General features: G+C 37.4%; 1 protein-coding gene across 1 annotated transcript in view; it reads left to right on the top strand.

Moving 5' to 3' along the window:
* LOC103595024 (serine/threonine-protein kinase N1-like) overlaps window positions 1-13,176 on the top strand; it is a 25,730-nt gene extending 12,554 nt beyond the window's left edge. The window contains 2 exon segments of the mRNA XM_008578325.1: window positions 11,502-12,008; window positions 12,010-13,176. Coding sequence (XP_008576547.1) covers window positions 11,502-12,008; window positions 12,010-13,176 — 1,674 coding nt within the window.
* Window positions 13,177-20,450: the final 7,274 nt, after the last annotated feature.

A 20,450-nucleotide genomic window follows, 5' to 3' on the forward strand; every position in this document is an offset into this window, starting at 1 on the left:
AAAAAAAAAAAAAAAAAAAAAAAAAAAAAAAAAAAAAAAATATTGGTCTTAGAGTTTAACTACAAAGCAGAAGATATGTGCTTGGCTTACATATGTGAGGTAGATGTTTAGTTTAGTCTGGGACAGGCTGCTTTGCTATGGGCCCTCTGATGTACACTTTACAACTATACAACAGCAGCATGAACAATAAAATAAATAATCTTTCATAATCCCTATGGAATCTAGAAAGATTTCTCTGGAACATTTCATAGTAGCATCTCAGAAGCAAACAGTGATTCACCAATATTTATTGTAAAATGCTCAAGAGAAAATTTAACTAACCATATGTATAATAGAAGGTAAAGCTCTAAAGATTTAGGCAATTATATTGAAAAGCAATTTGAGCTTGAAATTAATAAAGAGCATAAATTACGTTCACTCTGTTTATAAAATATCATACACTGTGCTGAATTCTGGAAAAGTTAAGAAAATAGAACGTAGGGTCACCAAAAAACAGAAACAAAACCAAAACCAGCTGATTTGAATCCTGGCTCAATCTTTACAAGGTATAGATAGGCAAGTGCTATGGTTTGAATGCATGTCCCCTCCAAAACTCATGTTGAAACTTAATCCCCAATGTAACAGTATTAAGAGGGTGGGAAATCCAACTACGGTATTGAGAGTTAAGGCCATTAGGAGGTGATTGTCTTCATGACTGGATTGATTCATTCATGGATTAATAAATTTATGGATTAGTGGGTTAATGGATCAATGGTTTATCATGAGAGTGAAACTGGTGGCTTTATAAGAAAAGTAAGAGAGACCTAAGCAAGCATACTTAACCCCCTCACCATGAGATGGATGCCCTGTACCACCTGGAGACTCTGCAGAGACTCCCCACCAGCAAGAAGGCCCTCACCAAATGCACCCCCTCAATCCTGAACTTTCCAGCATCCAGAAATGTAAGAAATAATTTCATTTTCTTTATAAATTATACATTTTAGGTATTCTGTTATAAGCAACAGAAAACAGATTAAGATAGTAAATAATTAGAGTCTTCTTGGACTTTTTGTTCCAGAGTCTTGTTTTCCAAATTATAAAATGGACATGATAATATTACCTATGTCATAGGATATGGTGAATATAATAAATATTAAATAAGGTAATCTCTGCAACCTGCCTAGCACAGTAACTAGCAAGTAGCAAGTGCTTAATAAATGTTTATTTACATGGGAAACAATTCCTTACTTAAAATGCATAGCAAGATGTTCTCTATAAGAGGTATATATTAAGCAAAACAAGATTCTGATGAAACCTGAAGAATCATGAAGCAACAGAAGCTAAAATAAGATGTTCTAACTCTCAATCTCTTCCTTCCTTAAGATTCTAACTCTCAATCTCTTCCTTCCTTTCCTGAGACAAACTCTAGACTCAAAAGGAATTTTAAACATAGCTTCCAGTGAAACTAGACCTACTAGTCTTATCCCACTTTGAGTCCATTCTGTTAGATATAAAAATAATTAGAATTTCCAAAGAGCTCCACCAGGTTAAAAGTATTTATCATTTGCCAGCTAATGTAAGTTCTAACTTCTCTTCCTCCTCTACAATGGAAATATTAGTATGTTACATAATAGATATTGATGTAAAATATTTTACCTGCACCAGTGACAACACTCATACCAAGATTTTCTTTTTTCAAAATTTTATTATATTTTTAATTGACAGATAATAATTGTGTATATTTACGTGGTGTAATGTAATGTAATGATACATGTATGCATTGCGGAATGATTGAATCAGGCTAACATATCAGTCACTTCACATTCTCGTACTCATCATTTCTTTGTGGTAAGAACATTTAAAATGTATACTTTAAGCTATTTTGAAACATAAAATGTATTATTATTAGTGATAGTCTCTATGCAATAGGTCACTAGAACTCACTCCTGCTGTCTAACTGAAACATTGTACCCTTTGACTAACATATCCCCTTTCCCGTCCACAAGTGTATTGGATCTTCAGAACAATATTGAAAGAATGGATATCTTCATAATATTGAATTCTCCAATCCAGAAACATGGTATATTTCTCTTCATATATGTAAGCTTTTCTATTTTTTTTATTTTAATTTTTTCATTGACAAATAATTTTTGTACTTATATGGTGTACAATTTTTTTTTTTTTTGTCTTTTTCCGTGTCCGGCAACGGATCGCAACCCTCAGTGTTGCCCCTGTACCGGACCGGGGACCGGCAACGGGATCGCAGCCCTTGGTGTTGCTCCCGCGCCTCGCTCAGCCAGTGAACGGGAACCGGTCTGTATGTGGGATCCGAACCCTCGGGCGGGAGCGCCGCTGCGCTTCCCAAGCGGCGCACTATCCAGTGCGCCACCGGGCCGGCCCTATATGGTGTACAATTTGATGTTCAGATATATGTATATACGTTGTGGAAAAGGAAATTAAGCTAATCAACATATGCATTGCCTCACATATATGTCTTTTTCTTGTGTGTGTGGTAAGAACATTGTTACTAACTGTAGTCACCACATTGTTTAGTAGATCTCTTGAACTTACTAGCCCTATCGAATTGAAATTTTGTTTCCTTTAATCAACATCAACCCAACCTTCTTCCCCCCAGCTCCTGATAACCACCATTCTACTCTCTTTTTCTGTTTTTAGACATCATTGTTAGATTCCATATGTGGGTGAGATCATGCAGCATTTGTTTTTCTGTTTCTGGCTTATGTCACTTAAAATAATGTCCTCCAGGAACATCCATGTTGTCACAAATCACTATTTTCTTCCTTTTTAAAAGGCTGAATAGTATTCTATTTTTTATATACACCACATTACCCATTCATCTGTTGGATAGTTAGGTTGATTCCATACATTGGCTATTGTGGCAATGCTGCAATGAACATGGAAGTGCAGATTTTCTTTAATATCCTGATTTCATTTACTTTGAATATGTGTGTGTGTATATGTATATATATATGTATATATATATATATATGTGTGTATGTGGGGGGGTATATAAATATACCCCCCCACACACACACTGTAGAGGAATTGCTGGATCATGTGGTAGCTTTACTTTTAATTTTTGAGCAATCCACATACTATTTTCCATAACAGCTATATTAATTTTCATTCCTGCCAACAAACTACTACAAGGGTTTCCTTTTCTTCATATCCTCACTAGTACTTGTTATATTTTGTATTTTGAATAATAGCCATACTAACCAGTATAAGGTGATATCTCATTGTGGTTTTAATTTGCATTACGCTTATGATTAACAATTTTGACTATTATTTATACACTCGTTTGTTTTTTCTATTTCTTCTTCTGAGAAATGATTCGGGTTCTTTGCCCGTTTTGAAATAGGATTATTTGTTTTCTTGTTATAGAGTAGTTTGAGTTCCTTATATGTTTTGAATATTAGTCCCTTATCAGATGTATGATTTGCAAATATTTCCTCCCAATCTGTGGGCTCTCTTTTAAGTCTGTTAATTGTTTTCTTTGCTGTGCAGAAGCTTTTTAGTTTGTTCGAATCCCATTTGTCTATTGTTTTTGTAGCCTGTACTTTTGGGGTCATATCCAAGAAATCATCGCTCAGACTAATGTCATGAAGCTTTCTCCCTATATTTTCTTCTAGGAGCTTTACATTATCAGATATTCTTTTTAAGTCTTTTATCCATTCAGAGTAAGATAAGGATAAATAAGATGTAAGATAAGGGTCAAGCCTCATTTTTTTGCCTGTGTATATCCAGTGTTTTTAACACTATTTAATGAAGAGATCATCCTTTTCCCATTGTGTGTTCTCAGTACCTTTGTCAAAAATCAATTGACCGTAAATGCATGGGTTTATTTCTGGGCTCTTCTATCTTATTTCATTGGTGGTTGTGTATGTTTTACACCAATACCCTATTGTTTTCATTACCATGGCTTTCCACTATATTTTGAATCAGATAGTGTAATTTCACTACCAAAATTACTCTGGTTTTGTTCTTTTTGACTAAGATAGCTTTGGCTATTTAGGGTCTTTTGTGGTTCCATAAGAATTTCATGATAGTTTTTTTCCTATTTCCGTGAGTAGTGACGATGGATTGTTGGTAGGGATTGAACTGAATCTGCAGATGGCCTTGAGTAGTATGGATATTTTAACAATATTAATTCTTCTAATTTATGAACACTAAATATCTTTCCCTTTATTTGTGTCATCTGCAATTTCTTTCATCAGTGTTTTAGAGTTGTCAGAATACAGATCTTTCACATCCTTGGTTAAAGTACTCTTGAGTATTTTTTTTTGGGGGGGGGAGAGGATGATGAAAATGAAATTATTTTCTTAATTCCTTTTTCAGATAGTTTGTTGTTAGTGTAGCAAAATGCTACTAATTTTTAATGTTGACTTTGTATCCCGCAACTTTTCTGAAGTTGTTTATTTGTTTTCACAGTTTTGAGGGAAGTCTTTTGCGGGTTTTCTTCGTAAGAGATCGTGTTTTCAGCAAACAGAGACAATCTCATTTCTTTCTTTCCGATTTGGATACTTTTTATTTATGTTTCCTTACCTAATCACTCTGGCTAGGGCTTCCAGTCCTAGGTCAAATAAGTGGTGACAATGGACTTCCTTGTTTTATTCCTCATTTTAGAGAAAAAGCCTTCAACTTTTCATTGTAGAGTATGGTGTCAGCTGTAGGCTTGGTATATAAGGCCTTTATTGTGTTGAAACATTCTTTTCATTCTTAATTTGGTGAGAGTTTTTTCATGACAATACGTTAAATTTTTCAAATGCTTTGTCTGCATCTATTAAGATGATTATATGGCTTTTGCCCTTCATTCTGTTAATATGGTTAATAACATTTATTGATTTGCATATGTTGAAACATCCTTGCATCCCAGGGATAAATCTCACTTGAATATGGTGAATAATCCTTTTAATGTACCATTGAATATGGTTTGCTACTATTTTATTGAGGATTTTTGCATCTATCAGGGAAAAGCCTGTAATTTTCTCTTCTTGTAGTGTCTTTGTCTACTTTTGGACTTGGGGTAATGCTGGCCTCATATAACAAGTTTGGGAATATTTCCTACTCTTTAATTTTTTGGAAGAGTTTGAGAAGAATCAGTGTTCTTTAAATGTTTGGAGAATTCAGCCATGAAGCCATCTGGTCCTGGACTTTTTTCTTTGATGATGAGAGACTTTTTATGACTGATTCAATCAGCTTACTCATTTTTAGTTTGTTCAGACTTTTGATTTCTTCATGATTCAGTCTTGGTAGGTTATATGTGTCTAGTAATTTGTCCATTTTTTCTTGATTATCTAACTTATTGGCATTTTTTTTTTCATATTAGGCTCATGATCCTTTGTACTCCAGTGATACCAGTTGTAATATACCCACTCTCATTTCTGATTTTACTTATTTGAGTCCTCTTTCTTTTTTTCTTATTATAACTTATAAGTTATTAATATAGTATATCATTGTGTAAGTATTAATAACATACTTATGTTATAAAAAGAAAAAATTAAGTTATTAATATTATAACTTATAAGTTTTTCTTATGAATCACTTATTATAGTTATTCTAGATAAGACTTTACTAATTTTGTTTGGTTTTTCCAAAAACCAACTCTCAGCTTTGTGGAACTTTTCTACTGTTTTTATAGTCTTTTTAAAATTAATTCTGCTCTGGCCATGGTTATTGGCTTTCTTCTGCTAACTTAAGGTTTAGTTTGTTCTTCTTTTTAGTTTTTCATATATAATTTTAAGTTGTTTATTTGAGATATTTCTTCTTTTTTGATGTAGATATTTAATGTTAAAAACTTCCCTCTTAGAAATGTTTTTGCTACATCCCCAAAGTTTTGTTATGTTGTGTTTTCATTTTCATTTGTCTCAAGATATTTTTAAATTTCCTTTTGCTTTCTTTGAACAAATAGTTGTTCAGAGGCATATTGTTTAATTTTCACTTATTTGTGAATTTTCTGATTCCTCTTGTTATTGATTTCTAGTTTTATATTGTTTTAATCCAAAATATTTTGATCTTATTAAATTTGCTAAGACTTGTTTTGTGGCCTAACATATGATCTATCGTGGAGAATGCTCTGTGTGCACTTGAGAAGAATGTGTATTCTGTTGTTTATTGTAATGTTTTATATTTTCATCTATTTCAATCTATGAATTCTTTTAGGGTGAACTGAGTCTCTTGTAGAAAACATATTGTTGAGTGTTTTTTTATCCATTAAACAACTCTATCCCTTTTGATTGGAGAACTGAATCTGTTTACATTAAAAGTGATTGGGCCGGTCCGGTGGCGCACTGGATAGTGCGCTGCTTGGGAAGCGCGGCGGCGCTCCCGCCCGAGGGTTCGGATCCCACATATAGACCGGTTCCCGCTCACTGGCTGAGCGAGGCGCGGGAGTGACACCAGGGGTTGCGGTCCCGTTGCCGGTCCTGGTCCGGTGCGGGGGCGACACTGAGGGTTGCGATCCGTTGCCGGACACGAAAAAAAGAAAAAAAAAAAAAAGTGATTATTAAGGGCTGGCCCGGTGGCGCACTGCTACAGTGCACCGCTTGGGAGCGCAGCGGCCCTCCCGCTGAGGGTTTGGATCCCACATACAGACCGGTTCCCGCTCACTGGCTGAGCGAGGTGCAGGTGCAGCGCCGAGGGTTGCTATCCCGTTGCCGGTCCCGGTCCGGTACGGGCGCGGCACTGAGGGTTGCGATCTGTTGCCAGACACGAAAAAAAAAAAAAAGAAAAAAAAAAGTGATTATTAATAGGCAAAGTTTTACTAGTGCCATTTTGTTCATTGTTCTTTGGTTGTTTTTTAGACTTTTTATTTCTTTCTTCCTTGCTTCCCTTCCTCCTTTGTGGTTTAATGATTTCCTGTACTTACATGCTTCAGATTTTTTTTTTTAATCTTTTGTGTATCCACTACAGATTTTTATTTTGAGGTAAACATGAGGCTTACATAAAATATCTTACACTTACAACAGACTATTTAAAGTTGATAACTTCATTTTGACTACATACACAAACTCTATAATTTAACTCCCCTTTCCCCATGTTTTATGTTTTTGATGTCACAATTTGCATCTTTTTATTTTATCGCCTAACAAATTATTGTGGTTATAGGTGTTCTTAATAATTTTATTTTTTAATCTTTATACTAGAGACATAATTGATTTAGACATCACTTTTAGAGTATTAAAGTGTTTTGAATTTGCAAATGTACTTACATTTACCAGTGAGTTTTATACATTTTTGTGTTTTTATGTTACTACTTACTATCCTTTTCTTTCAGCTTGAAGAATCCTCTTTACCATTTCCTGTAAAGGACATCTGGTGGTGATAAACTCCCTCATCTTTTTTTTTTTTTTTGTCAGAGAAAGTCATTATTTTCCCTTCATTTTTGAAAGGTAGGATTACTTGGTATGTTATTTGTGGTTTCCAGGTTTTATTATTTTTATTTCAGGATTTTTACTATATCACCCATTCCCTTGTAGTCTGAAAGATTTCAGCTGGAAATTCATTGATAGTCTTATGAAGGATCCTTTATAAGTAACAGGTTGTTTTTCCTTTGCTACATTCATTTTCTCTTCAATTTTCAACAATTTGATTATAATGTGTCTTAGTGTGGGTCTGTTTAGATTTATATTATTTGATGTTCTTTTTGCTTCCTGGATCTGAATTTCTATTTTCTCCCTCAGTCCCAGGAAATTTTCTGTCATCATTTCTTTGAATATGCTTTCTATTACCTTCTCTTTCTTTTCTCCTTCTTAAATTTTGATAATGTATAAATTGATCTGTTTAGTGATGTCCCATAAGTTCCTTAAGTTATTTTCACTACTTTTTATTATTTTATTCTTTTTATGCCTAAGATTGGATTCTTTCCAGTAACCTGTTTTGAAGTTCACTGATCTTTTTTTTTAATGCTTGAAGTTTTTGTTGAATATTTAAATTTAGTTATTGTACTCTACAGCTCTGTTTTCTGTTTGGTATGTTTTCATGCTTTCTATCTCTTTGCTAAAATTCTCAAGTTTCTGCTTGCATTGCTCTCCAGACCTTGGCAGGAACTTTTATGATCATTATTCTAAATTTTCTCTCTGGTAAATTACATATCTTTATTTCACTAATATCAGTTTCTGATGATTTATTTTGTTCTTTTATTGTAATGCATTTTCTTCAACTCTTTGTGTTGTTTCCTGCACATTAAATAAGACAGCATCCTATCACAGACTTTTAAGACTGGCCATGTGTAGGAGAAGAATCTCGCCAATTCATCTAGCCAGGTATTCTAAGTGCCTCTCACATGTTTGTGTTTGCACAAACTGCTCTCTTTCTTTTTCATAGTCCCCAGAAAATTAGAATGCCTCAAGTCCTCTCAGCACCCCAAGACAAGTAAGATAGAAGCCAGACCATATAGATGCGGTTGAAAGGTTGAGGTGATAGATAAGTGTTCTGTTCCTTCCATCCTAAGAATAAAATTGAAAGCAGGCATTAATCTCCAACTCTCTGCACTAAGCAGGGGACAGAATCTGTGGCAAGTATTCACCCTCTCATTCACACCATGTCCCCTGATCCTGGAAGAATATCCAGTGGAAGTGGGCCTTTTCTATGTCTACCTGCTTGTTTTCTGTGGTCTAGTGAGATCCCCATCAACTCCCGGTGCTAGGTCGTTAAGGAGGCAATCTCTTGGGTGGAAGTTGTAGATATTGAGGCATTTGATCCATAAATTAACTTCTTCCAGGACGAATCAATAGGCCTAGAATTATCACTAGGGAGCACTGGGAGAGAAGGCTCAGGAATTGCTAAGCTCTTATTTAGGCTGCCAAGGTCTATTGTATGTCTGCCCTGTTAACTTCCTAATGCAATTTAGTTAGAGGCCAGGCTATCAAGTAGACATTAGTTGAGTGTGCAGGAAGTTCTTTCTAGGGATAAAATGACATCTGTGCATTTTAGACCCTTCTCTGCATTGCTCTTGGGTGAGGGGTGGAGGGTAGCCACAGGAAGTGCTTGTGAACCCATTTAAAACCACCTCTTTGTTTTGTGATCTAGGGAGACTCATGTATACCAGGTCCCTTCTGCTCCCATAGCTAAGTTGAGGATGCAGTTCCTTTATTGAGAGCTGTAAAAGTTAAGGAACTCAACATGTGAACAAACTTCTTCCAGGAGGAATTGGTACACTGGAAGTATCGGTGGAGCAAACTGGGGGAGAAAGCTGGGGAAGTGCTGAGTTCCCATTAAGGCTTCTAGAGATCTACTGTTTGTATCAACCCAGTTTATTCCCTGATGCAGGCTAGTCTGAAGCTCAACTGTCAGCAGCAGCAATTGACAGAGTACACTGGCAAACCTCTTCTGGGAGAAAGTGGGAGCTTTGAGTTTCAGCATCTCCTCTGCCACGATCCCTGGGGATGAAGCCCCCGGCAGTGCTTGTATATGCATGTAAATCTTCTGTGTTGTTCCATGGTCTAGGAAGACCCATGTTTGCCCAATCCCTTCTTCTCCCAGAACTAGCTGAATTGAGAACATATTCCTGGGAAACAGATTTAGGGTGCTATATGTGTGTTCTAAACCGTTTTCTCCTCAGGGAGAAACTGAGTGTTTGGGATTTCCCTCAGATTGTATGGTGCAGTGCCTGGGCTGGGGTTTGTGCCCCAATTTGCCTCAGCATTTCCCAGGCAATGTGGATATTTTTTCAGATTCCTGGAGCAAAGGAGCTCTCAACTGGTTTCTGACTTTCTAACAGAAGGAACTGGTTCATTTATAAATGTTTATTTGGTCCATCAGTTGGTGAAGGAAAAGTCAGGAACCTGCTATTCTGTAATGTTACTGGCATCACCCTCCAAGATTTTTTTTTTTTTTTTTTTAATTCTCAGCTCTTCTGAACTATGGCTGATTCATATTTTGCAGGCTCTTATTTTGTTAAGATAGCATTGTGTGTGTGTGTGTGTGTGTGTGTGTAAATGTTTTTCAGAAACCTTCATATAGTTTCTCCTAGTAGATTGCCTCCATTTGTTTTCATAATGACTAGAGCTCTTAGGTGAGCCTTAAATAAAGCAGGAGCTCCTCTTGGCTCTGAAGCTTTACTTTCTAAAGTGATATGGATGTGATCAGAAATTTGGTTGTTAGTTTCTAAAGCATTAAGTCTTTTGGTAAAACAATCTTTAATCTTCTTATTTAAAGAGGTGCTTAATTATCTAACTTCTATTTTTTTATTTTTGACCAAAAAACATATTGCTTGGATTTTTCCTTTATGAATTTCCCTTTAATTCAAAAGTTATAAAACTTTTGGATTCAGTTCATTTCTGTACAGGTGCTACATATCATATGAAACATAGTGAGATATTAAAGAACTAGATCTCTTAAATCTCTTTATTCATCAAAGTGTTTTTAAAGCTACATGAAATATTAAAGTTTTTAAGGTAAAATTATGACTGTCATGCAAGTATAAAAAAATACATAAAGATTTTATTTAACTATTATTCAATGGGGGAACATGTAAGGTGCTAAAAATAATTTCAGATGAGAATCCTAAGAGCAGACACGTATATAGAAAATCAAAAATTTTGAAATGAATTTAGTAGAAAATAGCTGTGTATGGGAGGGATGGCTTGCATTATTACAAATCAAATTCACTTGCATCACTTTTGATAATTGTAGTGCATTGAATTATCTCTCCCAAAAACTCACTGAGGCTTGAATTGTATCCTCCAGGTTTTATGTATCAGGAACTTAGCCCCCACTGTGACTGTAAAGAGGATGGGAAATCCTATCATGGTAATTGTAAGGTGGAGCCTTGAAGAGGTGATTACATTGTAGAGCTGTGCAGTAGTGATGGATTAAAATGGTGGTCAGGGGCGTGGTTCTGAGGGCTTTAAAAGGAGAGGAGAGTCTGTCTTTCTCTTTCTCTCCCCCTCTCTGCTCTCTCTGCTTCCACCATCTTGCAATGTGAGACCCCTGGGTCACTGTCACCACCACCATAGGGACTTTGGACTTCCCAGCCTCAGAAACTGTAAGCAATAAATTTTGTTTTTCTTTATAAACCACCCAGTTTCAGGTATTTTGTTATAAGCAACATAAATGGACTAATACAATAATCATTTGTATAACCAGAAGTTTTCTAAGATGAAGAGTTGAAAAATTGCTCAAAGACAATGAAAAGTGCAGACTTCTATAGAATCAGATAACAAGAAAGTATGCATTAGGCAACACCTAACATTCAATTTCAGTCTTTCATAATTTATTCCTGCAAGAATTTAAAAGCAGGGTGATGTGAAAAAGCTAAAGGACATCATATTAACTATGTTAAGTTGTTACCATTATTCAGATGGTATTTAGAGGCAAAAGGGGAAATGCAACTAACATTGCATGCCCACAATATACAGGCATTTTACTAATTGGCTTAAATATTCTATTTTATTTAATTTTCTGGACAACTTCTCTTGTTAGATTTTTTTTTTTTTTAATAGTTGAACTGTGTCCTCCCCTCTCCCCCCCAGTATATTGAAGTTCTTACCCCTGGTTAGAACACCAGTGAGGTCAGCACTGCGCCCAAGCTGGATAACACAGTGGTGGGACAGACGTCTTGGAAACCGTGTGGCCCCAGTGCATGGGACCAGAGCTTTACCCTGGAGCTGGAGAGGGCACGGGAACTGGAGTTGGCTGTGTTCTGGCGGGACCAGCGGGGCCTGTGCTCCCTGAAATTCCTGAAGTTGGAGGATTTCTTGGACAACGAGAGACATGAAGTGCAGCTGGACAGGGAACCCCAGGGCTGCCTGGTGGCCGAGGTCACCTTCCACAACCCTGTCATTGAGAGGATCCCTCGGCTCCAACGGCAGAAGAAAATCTTTTCTAAGCAGCAAGGGAAGGCATTTCAGCGAGCTCGGCAGATGAACATCGGTGTTGCCACGTGGGTGCGGCTGCTTCGGAGGCTCATCCCCAACGCCACAACAACAGGCACCTTCAGCCCCAGGGCATTTCCAGGACCCGAGGCCCAGTCCACAGGTGACAGATCTGTGGAGAAGCTGAACCTCGGGGACCGATTCGGACAGCTCACCGCAGAAGAGCCTGCTGGGTCCTCCTTCCAGCCCATCGAGCCTGAGTTCCCCAATCCGGGAAACTACCACTGCTCCCCAGCTGCCTGCCGAGACCCAGGAGACCCCAGGACCCACCCTGTGCAGCCCTCTAAGGAAGTCACCCCTGACCCTCGAGGATTTCAAATTCCTGGCAGTGCTGGGCCGGGATCACTTTGGGAAGGTGCTGCTCTCCGAATTTCGGTCCAGCGGGGAGCTGTTTGCCATCAAGGCTTTGAAGAAAGGGGGCATTGTGGCCCGAGACGAGGTGGAGAGTCTGATGTGTGAAAAGCGGATCTTGGCGGCAGTGACCAGAGCACGACACCCCTTCCTGGTGAATCTCTTTGGCTGTTTCCAGACGCCGGAGCACGTGTGCTTTGTAATGGAGTACTCGGCCGGTGGGGACCTGATGTTGCATATCCACAGCGACGTGTTCTCCGAGCCCCGTGCAGTCTTTTATTCTGCTTGTGTGGTGCTGGGGCTGCAGTTCCTCCATGAACACAAGATTGTCTACAGGGACCTGAAGTTAGACAATTTGCTCCTGGACACCGAGGGCTATGTCAAGATCGCAGACTTTGGCCTGTGCAAGGAAGGGATGGGCTATGGGGACTGGACCAGCAGGTTCTGTGGGACCCCGGAGTTCCTGGCACCAGAGGTGGGGACGGACACGTCGTACACACGGGCTGTGGACTGGTGGGGCCTGGGCGTGCTTCTCTACGAGATGCTGGTTGGTGAGTCCCCATTCCCAGGGGACGATGAGGAGGAGGTATTCGACAGCATCGTCAACGATGAGGTCCGCTACCTCCACTTCCTTTCGTCGGAAGCCATTGGCATCTTGCGAAGGCTGCTGCGGAGGAACCCAGAACGGAGACTGGGGTCCAGCGAGCAGGATGCAGAAGATGTGAAAAAACAACCCTTCTTCAGGACCCTGGGCTGGGACGACCTGCTGGCCCGGCGCCTGCCACCGCCCTTTGTACCCAAGCTGTCAGGCCGCACCAATGTCAGCAACTTCGACAAGGAGTTCACGGAGGAGGCACCCACGCTCAGCCCTCCCCACGACGCGAGGTCCCTCACCGCCACCGAGCAGGCCGCCTTCCGGGACTTCGACTTCGTGGCCCTGGGCTGCTAGCCCCTCTCCTGTACCTGCCCCCACCCCCAACCAAGAGCTTTTAGTTTTTAAAAAGGGCTTTGGGGTTTGCCCCAGCCATGCAAAAAAAAAAAAAAAATGCTATGAATGCTATCTTATTTAGAAATAGAGCCTTTGTAGTTGTAAGTAAGATGTGAGTTAAGGTGAGGTCTCAGTGAAGTAGGGTGGGCCCTTAATTCAATATCATGAGTGTCCTTATAAAAACAGGAGAAGAGACTAAGACAGACACACAGAAGGGTGCCATGTGATGGTGGAGGCAAAGACAGAAATGCTGTGTGTTCAGGCCAGGGAATTCTGAGGATTACTAGCAACCAGAGGACAAGAGAAAAGCATGGAACAGATTACCCCCCAGAGCTTTCAGAAAGTGCATGGCCCTGGAACACCTTGATTTCAAACCTTCAGCCTCCAAAACTGTGAGAGACTCAATTTCTGTTGCCTTATGCCACCCAGATTGTGGTAGCCTCCAGCCTCCAAAACTGTGAGAGACTCAATTTCTGTTGCCTTATGCCACCCAGATTGTGGTAATTTGTTGAAGCAGCCCTAGGAAACTAATATAATATTTTATAATTATTTTGTAATTTAGGATAATGGCATTTAAAAGGATTAAAGAATTTGGCAACTTTGCACAGATTCAACGTGTCAGAATGGAAATTTGCCCCAGGTACATTTGGTCCAAATCTCACTTTTTGTTCACTATGCCCTAACACATTTTTTGATTGAGAAAGGTTTTAAGTGGTTTCAGCATTTTGATTTTTGTTAACTAATGATTCCTTTTTAATAACTAAATTATGATCATTAATGAAATTCTCCCAAACTTACACAATTTCTTCATTGTGGTAACCAAAAGAATCTGCTCTGACCAAGTCAGATAAATTGTAGTGCCTCATGAGATCTGGGCAAGTCAATAATCATGTCCACCTGTCTCGAAAAACTTTATCATAAGACTGGCCTGATACCTTGTCTACATGTTCCTTGTCTACAGGTTCTTAGACTTGAGGTATGTAAAGAATGTGGCTTTCTGCCTGGAGAGAGGAATTCACCTAATTTGTACAGGTACACTCTAACAGTAAGTCAAATCTTTACATTGGCTTCCTAAGCCTCAAGAGGCTTTTAAAGTTCAAATCTAAAATTTCTTATAAAAATCCCAGCAAAGCCAATTTAAAAAGAGCCTATATGATAAATCACTATCTTATTGCACTTTATGAAAATAATCAGGTCAGAGACTAAACTTTTCTTACGAACAAATTAGTCTTGTTGTAAATATCTTTGATAAAACGATGGAACCAGAGAGAAAAAAAAAATATTTTAGAAGAAAAACTAGTACACCTGTTATTAGATTCTAACCCTGTCCATTGCTTTTTCAGTTTTTATTATCTGAACTAAAATCCTAAATTTTAGCAAATATTCCCTCTTGAGGAGTTTCCTTCTGGTCTGCTCAGTGATCGAGAGATATGTTTTACTGCTTAAATAATTCAGTCATTTACAATATATGGCCTAAGGCTCTTCCGTTGGTATTGCTTAACTTGCATTACACCCTGCTTAAAAAATATTAGCTTTTGATCTTTAAAATGATAATGCACATACCTATGCACCTAGATGAAAGACTATAAATGAGCTCTTCTAAAAGGCGATATTCTTCATTACTGCCAAGACCTCATAAAGCTCCTCATCAAAAATTTTAAATTAATAAAGGATTCCTTCCACAACAAGCTCCCAGAAGACAAAGACATCAAAGACCATGGTCTCCAACTTGGAAAGTTTCTTTATTAAAAATGTCATCAAATAAAAGGACTCCTTTCAGCCATGTTAAAAGGGACCATATAAGGTATTGTTAACCAAACCCTGTACAGCTAAGCTTAAAAGACATTGACTCATGGATTTATGATTCTCATATTAAAAAGGCAAATCTATGTGAGTGGACTTCCTCTATCACTAAAGATCTTCAACAGAAGCTAATATACCTCACTCTTCCAACCAAGATATGAAGAAGATCGCATGTGGGCAAACAGCTTTATTTTAAACTCTGGACCTGACCTGATGACAACTCCATCATCAATGTCATTGAAACATTTCTACTTTTACTCTGGGGAATTAATTTAGCTTTAGGCTTTTGTCAGATTGCAGGTCTTATCTCTTAGTTACCATTCTAACCAGGCCATATGTTTCAAGATTACTTACAAAGTTAAACTTCTGCTTTAATGTTTGTTTTCTCAGGCCTATGCCAGGTTAAACTTACTACATTGTTTAAGTTGTAAAAACGTCCTTTTTTCCCCCCCTCTTTTGCTACTTTTCAACCTATTTCTAAAATGAACATTCTCTTGCCCATAGGCACAACTTATTCTCCTGTCAGATATTCAACAAATGCCTTTGCTGTCTAGTTTTTCAGGTTTGCCAAACTTCTGACTATTGTCTCTTCCCAACTCCTCTGTTGCTTAAAATTTGGACCTAGAGACCAATTTCTGCCCCTCCAAGTAATTGGGAACAAGATCTTCTGGGAATGAACTTTCCCAGCAACAAGGGACCAAAATATCTATTTGAGTTGATCATCAGCACTTTCACATAAAAGACTTTTGATCAAAAGGAGGAAAATGGTAACCAAAAGAATCTGCTCTGATCAGGTCAGCTAAATTATAGTGCTATGTGGATCTGGGATAAGTCAGTAACCAGATCCACCTACCCTGAAAAATGTTTTCATAAGATCATTTTTCTTAAAATAGCCATAATTGTGCCAGAAAGCCATAAAATAATCTAAGATGCTTCTTGTAAACTTTACTCTAGAATCCTGCATAGAGGACACAATCTAACAACAATCCCCAAACGTGTACATCATGTACGACCAACAGAAAAACTGATAAAGTTATTAGGAAGGCTGTCCTTTTACTTCTCTCCTTTGGTTTCTCTCTCTCCTTGTGATTATAAAATGTTAAGCTCTTCTGGCCCTCCTCGAAACACATTTCTCAAGGTAACCTGACTATGTGTCTCCCTAGTTGCAATTGCCATATTGGCTCAATAAATCCTTGCTATATGTATTTGGCCTCAGTTTCTTTTTTAGGTCACCCACTGACTTCTTGAAGTAACAATATAGGTGATAATTGCATTTCATTATAGAAAATGCATTACTGGTTTTTCTTTTTTTAAATCTATTTTTTGTGTAACATAAGAAAAATCCCACTTAAAATGGGGTAAGAAAAGGGTTTTCAAATATAATTTAAAAATAACAAAAATGATAGGCAATAAAAACAAAATTCAGGAATTATTCTGGGGATATGTTTTATTTTATTTATTTTTGTTTCTTTTTATGATGTGATAATAATTAATCCGAGAAACAAAACTAGTTATGCATTCCTATTAAAAAATGATACATAAAATTAGGTATCAGTTTAAAATTTTTTAGTGTTTTAGGTAACTGCTAGGATGTGAATTTTTAAATGTTAACTCTGTGAACTTTGGTTGTATGGTCTAGATAGGAAAATGAACCCAAATGTAGGTTTTTGTTTCTGGTTTATGGTAAATGTAGCGATAAAAATGGTCACCAACAGAACACAAATAAATTAAAACCATGCATAATTTTACCAACCAGAAATATTTTGTATATTTGGCATATTTGAGCACATAAATATGTGTTATATTTCCTTATGTGTTCGATATTGCTACACACACAGGTACACATTTTTGTGCTCTGCTCTTTTGACAAGCCATTATGCAATATAAATTCTAAGATTAGGAAATATCTAAATGTTTGTTTTAAAAGAACATTATTTCATTTTGGTATCTACTGATTTAATGGTAGAATAAGCTTTATTTTAGTTAGAGATCTTGTAAAAACCTGTGCTATATTTCTATGTCACAGTATACTTATTTCTTAAGAGATACAATTTTATAGAATTGTTCTGAGTCATGAAAATGTATCATTCTTTTTTTTTTTTTTTTCATCTTTTTTACTGACCAGTAACGGGATCGCAACCCTCGGTGTTGTGCCTGCACCGCGCTCAGCCAGTGAGCGGGAACCAGTCTCCACATGGGATCTGAACCCTTGGAGGGAGCGCCGCCACTGGGCCAGCCCTCATTCATTTTAATAAGCAATTACATTCATTATTTATATTCTCAAAGATTGTATTTAAGTATGCCAAAACTATAACTAAAAAGTAATGTTTATTTTTTCTTTGAACTATTAGCAATTTTGTTCTTGTAGGTGCTAGTAACTGAATGTATATGAGTGGAGTCTGTTTTGTTCACTAATTTCTTATTCATCACAAGGCATTACTTTAGGATTTCAAGCTTTTGTCTATTATTGCCATGCACACAACACTGGTTGACAAGTTAATTTTTGAAACTGTCAGAGAGATGCTCAAATATACACATTTCCCCTTGATCTTAAAGCACATTTTTTATTTCCATCCATAAAATCAGGCAAAAAATGTGGATGTTTCAGCACACTGCAATATACTACTATATACTATTCTTATAGAAAGAGCTTAACACATATCTGGATGATAGTGAATTCAGAGAACTACAAAATCTTTATTAGCAGGACATCTAAAAATAAACACACCAGATTTTTTTTTCAGTTACATTACTCATCATTGACTTACACGAAAGGCAGGGGAAAATCAAAATACCTTTCTTCCCTCAACCTCATCTCCATTAATTTGCTGTGAATACGAAAGAAACTAAGACATGCACATGTGTAGGAGCCCACAAAATTTTTCAAGATAATAAAATCACTCCTACACTCCCCATGAAAATTTTCCTGTGTCCACTAGGATATCTTAATATGAAACATTATCCCAGATATTTAGTGCATTCCTAAATTGAAGTCAATATTCGATTAGAGTTGTGATAAAAAATGATATGCTAAAAGTTCATATCAGTTAGGACCAAAGAATGTTTACACATCAAAAATTTCATCTACATGGTATTGGCTTAAAACAGACACAACGCCAATAAAATAAGATAAAAGAGCCCAGAAATAAACCCATGCATTTATGCTCAATTTATTTTTGACAAAGGTATTGAGAACACACAATGGGGAAAGGATGGTCTCTTCATTAAATAGTGTTAAAAACACTGGAGATTATACACACACACACACACACACACACACACACACACACACACACACACACACACACACACACAGAGTCAAAAAATGAGGTTTGACCCTTATCCTACACCTAAGAAGATGAAAAAATAAATGAGGCAAGAAAAGAGGGAAAAAGGGTAGTTTTTGTTATCTTTTGTTTTTCATGAAGAGAGTAGACAATACTATTGCTGTATGTCAACAGAAGAATCCATTAGAAAGGAAAACACTAATGATGTGAGAGAAAGAAGATAAAATTGCTAGAGTAAGAAGAAGAGAGTCATGAACAGTGGTGAGGGATTTATTTTAACTGGAGCACAGATAATTTTTCTATCATAACACATGGGAAGTTAGAGTCACATAGACAGATAGCTGAGATATAGCAAAAGGAAATGACAGAGAGGTGAGCATAGACTGTAGAAATTAATTCTTAAAAGAGATTATTTATGTGATGAACACAGTATAGCACCAAGAATATAGAAGATAATCATTATCTACTTTCCTCCTTTTTTAATAAAAAAAATGAGATTTTCAAAAAGTCAAATGGTGACCACAGATTTAGTAGTATTGGCTAAATAGTGGCTTTGGCAATGGCAATGATGGTTTCTAGAAGAAGATTATACCTTACACTTGTCATCTGGCCTTTTCGGAGGAGCCAGATCTTTGGGTAGATGTACTTCCAGAGTCTGTAGATGCTCTGTTAATCTGCCCAATGCTCACAGATGTTTGAGCATGTAATCCCTAGCTCAGATCTAAAAAAAAAAAAAAAGAAGAAGAAAAAGAAAAGAAAACAGAGATTGACTGTAAAATTAGAAACAGAAAGTCTATGTCCTTTAAACGTGCCTTCTTGTGTATGTTGGGAATAAAACTATATTTATATAGTAAATGTAGCCAGATTCACCAGATTGGAGTATGGATCGTTTATCCTTTTAATTAAATACATCATTTAAATGATAAAATTCTATGATGCCGTGCCCTCATTCTATAGAGCATAAAGACTGTCTATTGCACATTACTTACAATCAAGCTAAGTGCTTTATGTATATTTGATAAATCCGACACTCCTCTGGATCTTACATGGTCCAAAAATCCAATTATAGTGTCAATTGCATTAAGGAGATAAAATTTTATTTTATTTTTTCAGACAAGTACAGTCCCCTTTAACAAATTTTTAAAATTTCCATTCATGTCATATTTGGATCATAAGCAATTAAACTATCAGGGTATGAACTTTAGTCCCCTTCTTCTATTCCTAGAAATAATAGTTTTGCTGGGTGTTGGAGAAGACAATTCTCACCTACAGTTTTAAACCTTATGTACTATAGTTCCATACCACCAAAATCTTTTGGTCCACGTGTTGTGTAGCAACACAGTATATATGTTATATTGACAAGTAGCTTACAACCTGCCACACATACATACACAGCTGTGTTCTCTAGGGTATATCTGTAGTGCTAGGATGTTAGGGTCCAATTACTAGATGAGCACAGAGCCAGTCCTCATGTGTCAATATCTATGATTCAACCATCAAAAACAAAGAAAGTGCCAAAACAAGCTTGCTGATTTACTTGGTTTTTGAAAGTCTCATAGGTCTTTCTGTAGCTGACCGGTTAGCTAAATTGGTTAGAACACAGCCTTGTAACAGCAAGGTCACAGGTTCAGATCCTCTATAGGCCAGCCACCAAAAACAAAACAAAAATATACATAAAATCATAAGATTTTCTTCCAAACAATGCATTACAATCATCTATTATATTCCTGGTGTTATGCCCTGCTATATCACATATAATTTAGTTTATAAACTGGCTTTTCATAGTTTGTACTCACATATCAATGTCCTCTTCTCTCCCTGCACGTCGAGTATGAGTGTATTTCAAAAAGTTCATGGAAAGATTTGTATTTCCTTTTAAGTCTGCAGGATGAAGGAAGATCTTTTTTTTTTTTTTTTTCCTTTTTGTCTTTTTTCGTGACCGGCAACGGATCGCAACCCTCAGTGTCACGCCCGTACCGGACCGGGACCGGCAACAGGATCACGACCCTCAGTGTTGCGCCCGCACCTCGCTCAGCCAGTGAGCGACCGGTCTGTACGTGGGATCTGAACCCTCAGCGGGAGCGCCGCCACGCTCCCAAGCGGCGCACTGTAGCAGTGCACCACTGGGCTGGCCGAAGGAAGATC

The sequence above is a fragment of the Galeopterus variegatus genome, unplaced genomic scaffold (assembly GCF_000696425.1).
Source record: "Galeopterus variegatus unplaced genomic scaffold, G_variegatus-3.0.2 Scaffold1662, whole genome shotgun sequence".
In the NCBI taxonomy this organism is placed as follows: domain Eukaryota; kingdom Metazoa; phylum Chordata; class Mammalia; order Dermoptera; family Cynocephalidae; genus Galeopterus; species Galeopterus variegatus.